The 9,086-nt window shown below is 32.2% G+C and overlaps 1 protein-coding gene and 1 pseudogene across 1 annotated transcript; both read right to left on the bottom strand.

Annotated features, from left to right (window-relative positions):
• Nucleotides 1-2,134: 2,134 nt before the first annotated feature.
• On the bottom strand, nt 2,135-3,295 carry LOC106302592 (annotated as a pseudogene).
• A 316-nt stretch (nt 3,296-3,611) lies between these two features.
• Nucleotides 3,612-4,199, bottom strand: LOC106302591. The gene has a single exon (XM_013739065.1). The coding sequence runs from the start codon at nt 4,197-4,199 to the stop codon at nt 3,612-3,614; it is 588 nt and encodes a 195-aa protein (XP_013594519.1).
• Between the last annotated feature and the right edge of the window lie 4,887 nt (nt 4,200-9,086).

Below are 9,086 nucleotides of genomic sequence, written 5' to 3'. Positions count from 1 at the left end.
TAGGTTTTTTGTCACAATATTATGTCTTAAAGGCGTAGCTGACAGTTGTTTGAATATTTGTACGGTCAAATTTGCACCGTGTAGACATATATTTCATTGTCAACATGTACACGTTTAAAAACTCACAAGTACACCGAGCATTTGTACACCAAATATTATTTAACATACATTTAGTGGTTTGAATATTAAAACTGCCAATATTGTCTAATAGCAACTGAAATTCTTTAGCATAAACAGAGGGATTCATTTTGGATTTATTTGTATACCAAATGGGCTAAATTGCAAATTTGAGAGTTTAGAGGCAAGATTAGGGAGAAATATGCATGTTTAAAAATATTAGGGTCAAAATTGAAATGAGAGAAAAGGTAAAAGACTGGACATACAAAAATGCCAAAGTTAGTCATTGTTGCTCTTGAGCTTTTCGTGCCAGTTGGAGGGTACGCTAAAGAGGAACGAAAATCACGGCGATGACGAACCACAACCAGAAAAGAGGAGCTGAGACACAACACGGAGGATTGAGCTATAATGAGAACGTGATGGACCAGATTCAGTCATCGTTTGACACCGCGGAGAAGATGAGCGCAGCAGCTTGGAGATCGAGCTTGGTTGAGGCTCGCCTGCGGTTTTGAAGCAAGAACAAAGTACAACGATGCGAGAAGACATAAACGCAATGGTTGAAGCTTGAATCGACCACGCTGTTGACGTTGCCTTATATCTCACAATTATACCACCATCAGAGATATAGCTGGACATATCTCAAAAGACAGATTAAATAATAAATATATTGATTTAATACATGTTATCTTAAAAAACAATTCTGAAGAAACAACATTTGTTTTACAAAAAAAAGAACTCAAGAGGAGGAAGACGAAGAAAAAATACATTAGACCCACTTTATTTTGTTTGCTAGGAAAAGTTGTGATTAAATCTCATAGAAACCGGATGTTAAATTTGTTAGGATAATATCACTTAGTTACAAGCTTATTTAGTTTGTTTATAGCTAGGAAGTGAGTTGGGTTAGAAAAAACTACCCTAATAACACAAACTGCCTCATAGTTTAATATCAAACTAGAAAACTGTCATATAGTGTATATTTTCATAAATTAACTCTATCATAATGATTTACTCATGATTTATTAGTCAAAACAGAAAAATTGACTAGACTACAGACCGACCATTTTAAAACTGGTCCAGGTTTTCTAATTTAAGCAAAAAAATTTTTAAGAATTTTGTAAAATTTAGATTTTCTAGGCGTAAAGAAATTCAATAATTGTGTTTTTTCTTTTGAAAAATAACTTCCCTTTTATTCCGGATAATCATATTTTTAGGGTATAACTGGTGACCATTAGAGGAACATTAGGAATGAGTAGGAAAAAAATGTAGAGGAATAAAATTATAGGAATGGAAAGCAAAATTATTCCTCATCAATTTTGGGGAGGAACAAATTTGTTCTATATTCCTCTAGAATAAAAGGAATGAGAAGGAATGAAAAGGAAAAATCATTCCTTATAAATGGTAAAATAAAAAAGGAATAACAAGGAATGCATTATTCCTTTTCATTCTTTGGTCACCAGTTACACCCTAATGTATAGCGTTGAATTGTACTTTGACACAAAACTTGAAACCCTATTTCGGGTATAGTAATCGGAATAGTTTAACATACTATTGTGTAATAAGCAAAACTACATGAAAAGAGTACTCAAACTTAACCGAATGTGACTGAAGATATATCTCTCCTCCTCTGTAGCTTCGTCTTTTCTTCTTAGTCTTCTCATGTCGGAAACCCCTTAAAAAAACAAAAAGCGAAGTTTCAGAAATCAAGACATAAAGTCTAAACAGGTGTCTTCAACTCTAAGAACCGAATCAACAATCCAAACACCTTCGTTATCAGTGAGTACATATAACAAGGTCCAAAGTTGAGGAGCTTTTACCTTCCTCTTGACTTTTCCTACAACCTCTTGAGATTTAGCACCATAACCCGAATCAGCACCATCCTATACAACACAAAGAAGTAAGCTTCAATAGAGTCGTTAGTAAAACAAAGATTGCTCTGACGAGAGAAATGGAGATTATATAGAACCATAGCCCAATAAGAGTTGTATTTAAGCCTGTCGTTAGTGAACACATAAAGGTTTCTTTGGCTGCAAACCCATGATCAAACACATGCATCAGTACTACACAATCACCTATATCAAAAGATGATGCAAACGTAATTACCTATTTTCAGTTAGACAGTCTTTTTCCAGAGTTCTTATTTATTTATTTTGTTTCGCTTTTCTCAACGTTACCGTTCTCCTGAACATCAGCAGTCTGCTTAACAAGTATTTCTTGAACATTATCTTCTGCTACATCCTCTTCCTTCTTCTTATGTTTAGACTCCTCATTATCCTCTGTCTGTTCTTTTGTCTCTTCAGGTTCTGATGTTTTTCTCATCTTGGAAACTTTCTCCTCATTACCCAAAGTCTCAGCCTCCATAGATTTCGACTTGTTTTTCTTCTTCTTATTTTTCACTTTCACTTCATCCTCAATCTCAGTCTCAGTCTCTTTAACCTTCTCCTCCTTAGTTACCTCCGCTTTCGGTTACTTTCTTCTTTTTCTCTTTAATTCCATCTTCAATCCCAGCATCAGTCTCTTTGACCCTCTCCTCCTTAGTTACCTCCACCTTCGGTTCCTTCTTCTTCTTCTTTTTCTCCTTCTTTACCTTTTCTATGCCTTCCATTACACTCACCTCCGCAACTTCTTTCATATTCTCCTCCTCTTTATCCGTTTCGTGATCATCAGATGCATTCTCATCTACAATTCCTGCTTTCTTCTCCACATCATCACCTGATTCATATTTCCCCTCCACAGCTTCAAGATGGCTACATTACACATAATAAGAAAAGAGAAGCCATATTGATAAAAGTTCCAACATGAACCAACCCGTAAACCACTCAACTTATATCTTTCTAACATGTAACATAACATCTTACTAGTTACGAAATAACCGACAAAAGCCTACCTCTTGTTTAAAAAGACGCCATAAACTTCCTCTAAATCCGGTAACGCAATATTCTATTCCTTTATATCAACAAAGCTATGTGACATATGAACAAAGAATACATCTTTTGAGCAAGTTTTGGTCTTTTCTCCAAAGACTTAAAAATTTGATTGTGCAGACCTCGATTTCAGCTTCAAAGAGTAGTTTCTTGAAGCATTTAGAAAACCCACGTTGCTCCAAGTACTGAGCTATCAAACGGAAAAGAAGAGTCTTCTGCTCCAATTTCAAACTCAAGGCTTTGCTCTCTTTCGCCATGACTGGTCTGGAGATCAACACTTTTTTTTTGAATGAATGTTAAATTTTATTCATCAAAAAAATCCTTCTTACATCGTGTGTAGACCTCTATGTTTTTAAAGTCTAAATTCTCATCCAAATAGAAACTTTAAACTCCCAAAACCTTCTACAATTTCACTTTTCTAGAAACCTTTAAACTCTTGTACTAAACCAAAACTGTAGCCCATCTTCCCATCCCTTCACTCTTGTTCTCATAATACTCAGTTTGTTTCTTATCCCCTTCTCAACCATCCTCCTAACAGTTACATCAGGCAAAGGCTTCTCCTCGTGCTTTATCTTATTCCTTTCTCTCCATAGAGCATGAATTGTAGCCTGAAATATATATCTGAGACAGAACCTCTTCTTCCATTCTACCATCCGTAATCATGGACTCAATCTCAGACCAGGCCGTAGTGTAGTCTTCACGAAGCAGTCCCTTGGTGAGATACTCCCAAATCTGAGAAGAGTAGGAGCACTCAAAGAATAAATGGGTTCTAGTTTCAGGCACATTTTTGTAGAGTACACATGTCTCATCAATCCCCTGTCTCCACTTAGCAATTCTATCCATAGTAGCCAGTCTATCCCTCACAGCTAGCCAGGTCACAAAAGCATATTTAGGAGTTGCCTGAGGAAACCATACACCTTTATACCAGCTGCAACTCTCAAATATCGGTCTCAAAAGTGACCAGGTTTCAAAAGTAGAGAAGTTCTGCTTAAACCCTGATCTTCTTCTCCACTTATTTAAGTCTTCCATTCCATTCCTCAGCTTCTCCGCGACAATAACTAGATCAGACTCAACCTCCTTTAGCAGCCGAGAACAATGTCTCCTCCTCCGACCTACACTTTTAACTGCGTCCTCCACTGTGGCTTCCCTGTTGACCCCCATATCAACAAATCCTCGCTCACCCAATAGAGTAAATAGAATTCCTCTTTTAGACCAGTTATCAAACTAGAATGAAGACTTCTTACCATTCCCCAACTCTTTTCTATGGAAACTCCTTGCCACTTCTCTCATCTTCAACATCTTCCTCCACATCCAAGAACCCACTTGAGTTGTCTCTTTTATCTCCCAAAAACTCTTCTGTTTCAACAGATTACTCTCAATTCATTTGCCCCACAAAGATGTACTCGAAAACATTCTCCAAATAATCTTCAAGACATTAACTCTATTGATAATTTGTAGGTTTCTAAGACCCAAACTTCCCTCTTCCTTTTTCCGACAGACAACATTCCAAGCCACCTTAGCACCCCCAGTTTTTAGTTCCGACCCTGTCCAGAGAAAAGCCCCACAGAGTTGCTCAATTTCCTTAATACATCTACTTGGGAGAAGGTAGACAGAGGCCCAGAAGTTCACTATGCTCATTAGCACAACCTTAATTAGTTGCAGTCTACCCGCATAGGATAGAAATATGCTAGTCCAGGAACTGATTCTGCTCTTGAGCTTCTCAACCAAAGGGAAATAGTCTTGCTTCCTCATAGCTTTAGTCATTAAAGGAATCCCCATATATCAAACAGGAAGATCACCTTTTCAAATGGGAAATTTGATAGAATTCTTCCTCCTCCTTCTCTGCAACTCCTGCTAAATATAACCTAGATTTCGCTATACTTATTCTTAGACCAGGCCACTCAGCAAATTTGTCAAATACAGATAGAGCACCCTGAATAGACTCTTTTGAACCCTCTACATGGGCTGGGTTTATGGTGACTCGAGAAGGTTCCGATGCAGCTAGGGTTTTGGGCATATGTATGAAGCTGAGGAGAAATCTGATGAAGACAAAGGATTTAGGTTAAATTAGGGGTTTTCTCACAAAAAAGTTTTAATTTGGAGTCGGAGCTTCAAACAGAACACAGTTCCGGTTCAGTTATTAAGTAACTTCAGTTTATTCGGCTAGGTTTTCCAAATGGAATAACGATATGGAATGGACTGTAAAGATTACTAAACGCCCCACTTTAGTATGTGGACGGAAATTGGTTAGATTTAGGCATAGACAAGGTCTTGTATTTATAAATATACTAGATTTTGACAAGCGCTTTCAAAAGCGACCATTTATTTTCAGAACAAACCAAATTTATTGTATATAAATTTGTATATTTATTGTATATTTAAATTTAAATGTTACAAAGAAAGCATTATATTTGTGCATATATACATATTCATATGTTTAATGTTCTAATGAAAAAAAATTTTGATTATGGAATATATAATCGGATTTTAGAATGATATAAAAAATAGGCGGATTACGCTTTAAAATATAAAATTAGGTTTGAAAAAAATCAGGGTATATTTTTGTATCTATTAGCATTTTGATTTATTATCTTAATTAGTTAATAATATCCGCATCCAAAACTTACTTGGAATTGACCCAAAAGTTAGGGTCTCGAATCCGATTAAACCTAACTGATATACTTGAATAGGTCTTAAATTTCTATATCCATTAAACTAATACCAAATTCGACCCGCAACAAGAACCGAATGTGTATCTGAACAAACACACACACACACACACATATATATATATATATATATATATTAGCTATAATTATATTTGTAATAATATAATACCTAGTTAATTTGGGTTTCTATGGATAAAACTCGATGCTTTGGACACTAAATATGCAAATCAAATTGTATTCATGGTTACTTTGAGATAAAAAAAAAAATTATTTGAACCATATATAAATAGTACTTTGGGTTTATTTTAGTTATTTTTAGGTACGTTTGAGTAATTTAGGTATAAATACTTGAACCAAATGAGTTAGTATACTTATTTTGGTTAAAAGTATCTGGACCCGGGCCAAAAAAATTTGATTCTCTTACATGAGAACCATAAAGATCTGACTCAAACCCAACCCATTTTTTATAATACACGAATGACACTTTTTAAAAACTTGAAAATGATACTCGGAAGAACCGATCTTATCCTAGTGGATACCCGAATATCCATCCCTAATTTCAACTAAATTACCACATAATAATTGCTAGCAATTATATATATTTATCTTTCGACCAAAATATATTATAGTTCAAATATCCAATACCAAAAATAGGTTTAAATTTTTTTAATGTTATTAGGTATCTAAATCAGTCTTTATAGTTGTTCAAAGTATATATATCAAATAGATTTGATAATTAAAAAAAACTCATCTAATTTTAGTGTAATAGGATTACTATCATTTAAACTTGTGACAATTATATTAATCCATCTAGATCCGTTTAAATCTATTGAACATATTTTGAATAAAAATCTACATATAAAAAGTTTAGATGTTAGGAATGGAACTGAATTTAGGTTTTTTTACATCTTTTTGAAATTAGGTTATTAAGTGAAGAAACCATCATCCATGTTTACTATGGTTATAACTTAGCATTTAGTTATCAAGTGATGAATTATGTATGTAATGTAGCAGATTTTGTTTCGTCAAACGTGTAGCAGATTTAAATCATAAACTAGATTTTTCACCCGCACATCCATGCGGGTAGATTTTCATTTTATAAATATATAATGGATACCATCACAAAACTTTAAAAGATATTTACATTTTAGTGTTATATATTGAGTAAATCTATAATGTTATTGGTTACGATTCTTATTCGATATTATTAATGTATAATGATTTGTTTTATATATTTTACTTTATTATTAATTGTTATTATATATTAATATATTTTCGAGTTTGGTAAAATAAATTCATAGTATGAAATAAAAAATTGAGAATCTCCTTCATTTTTTTCTAATTTTTACAGACTGAATACAATACATTTTAAAATTTTATTTAGTTATACTATAAAACTGATATTTTCTTCGCATAATTTATATTTCTATGTTATTTATTTTTGTATATTGTGGGATTTTATAAGTAAATACACTATAATATTACTATATTAATAATTATGAAATCAATCGCTGCATTAATTTAAAAATATTTTAAAATTTTATTAAGATTTTGTTAGGCTTTTTCAACATATTTTGTTATAAGTAAAAATAAAATTTCAATTTACAGTTAAAATTTATTTATTAATATCTATATAATTTATAAGATTTTTTAGAAATGTTATATATTAAATAGATTAACTTAAATAGTCAAATAGATGTAATTGATGAAATAGACCTAATATAAATTTTTATGGTATTTCTTTTAATAAAGAAGATATAGAATATAATTATAAAATTTGAAAAATAGCATACACTTTTAGTTTATTTTTTTATAATAAAATTTTATTTAAATTAATGTATAATAGTATATATTATTAATTACAAAATTAATCAGTGGTATTAATTTAAATAAAATATTCAAATTTTTAGAAAGATTTTGTTAGATTTTTTCTGAACATTTTGTTATAACTAAAAATAATATTTAAATTTACAGTTAAAATTGATTTATTATTAATATCTTTATATATTGAATAGATTAATATAAATAATTAACGAAATGTAATTAATGAAATAAACCTAATTAGGCTAGTATGATTTTTTTATGGTAGATAAAATTGGTACTTTTCTTTAGATAAGATTTTGTATACGATTTGAATCAATTAATAAAGACAAAACCATTCGCTTCACCCATATTAATATTAGCATTGTTATTAGAATTGTCTTAATACTGTCAATTGACTATAATAGAAACCACTTCATATGGGTCCCAAAAATTAATTTGGTCTGTAACAGAATTAAATCATACTCCCTCCGTTCCTAAAAGATGTATGTTCTGGAAAAAAAATTTGTTTCAAAAAGATACATTTTCAAGGTATGATTTTATGAAAAATTGTAAGTTTCAAAAAAATTAATGGTGATTATTGAATTTTTATTGGCTAAAAATTATAAAAAATTGTTATTCACAAAAAACAATGCATATTTAATGAGTTTTCTTAATATATGTGAAAAGTCTAGAATATGCATCTTTTAAAAACAGAGGGAGTAATTCCCTTTAACAATATATATTAGACGTGTTTTTTTAGAACGAACGACCATTTTATTATTCAAACTTGATGTAGTCTGAATAATCAAACCGGAATAGAACAACCAATAAAACAAAGCTTTTTATTAAACGTGTTAATATGAACGACCGAAATGAATGATTCTTAATAGAGTTTTCTTATTAATATATGAAACTGATTATTGATATATATATATATATATATATATATATCTATAATAATAATTTGGGGTTTTCTCTCACCTCAGCCCTCCACGTCCTTCTTCTTCCTTGGGCGTTTTTTGACAAGTGTCGTCCTTTCATTCGTTTTCGAATTGGGCTTTGGTTTTTTATTCAGGCTTCTTTTCTCTGTTTACGTTGATTTTGAATTGGGTTTCTTATTCTTTGCTTCAGGCCCAGTTTGCATATGTTTACCTTTCTTTTTCTGTTTTTTCTTCGTAACCTTCACCGACGATTTGCAGAGATCGAACAAACGATCACCTCTCCGTAATCTCTCAACTTCGCATTGACACCTTCTTTACTAATTAATGCTTTGATTTTAATGATGGTGTTCAATCAAACAAGCCATCGCTTTCTCGTCCATCCAGCTTCCCTTCGGACCCTCCCTTCGTAATCAAACCCAATCTCTATATATGAACCCAAACGAGTAGTCTCTGCAAATCTTATCGCCTCGGTTTCTTCTTTCACACCATTCTATCTGTAAGAGTCTCTGAAACCATGGTTAATCCTCAACTTCTTCTGTCTGAGCTGAAGGTTAGACGTTGTAAGGAGACTGTTCTCACCCGGCTCCTTCATCTTTGGGAAGTAAGGAATATGAAGAAAGGTGGTGAGTAATGGC

Source organism: Brassica oleracea, chromosome C7 (genome assembly GCF_000695525.1).
Source record: "Brassica oleracea var. oleracea cultivar TO1000 chromosome C7, BOL, whole genome shotgun sequence".
Taxonomy (NCBI): domain Eukaryota; kingdom Viridiplantae; phylum Streptophyta; class Magnoliopsida; order Brassicales; family Brassicaceae; genus Brassica; species Brassica oleracea.
The sequence above is the reverse complement of the archived record's forward strand: the minus strand, read 5'-3'. Positions and strand labels throughout refer to the sequence as shown.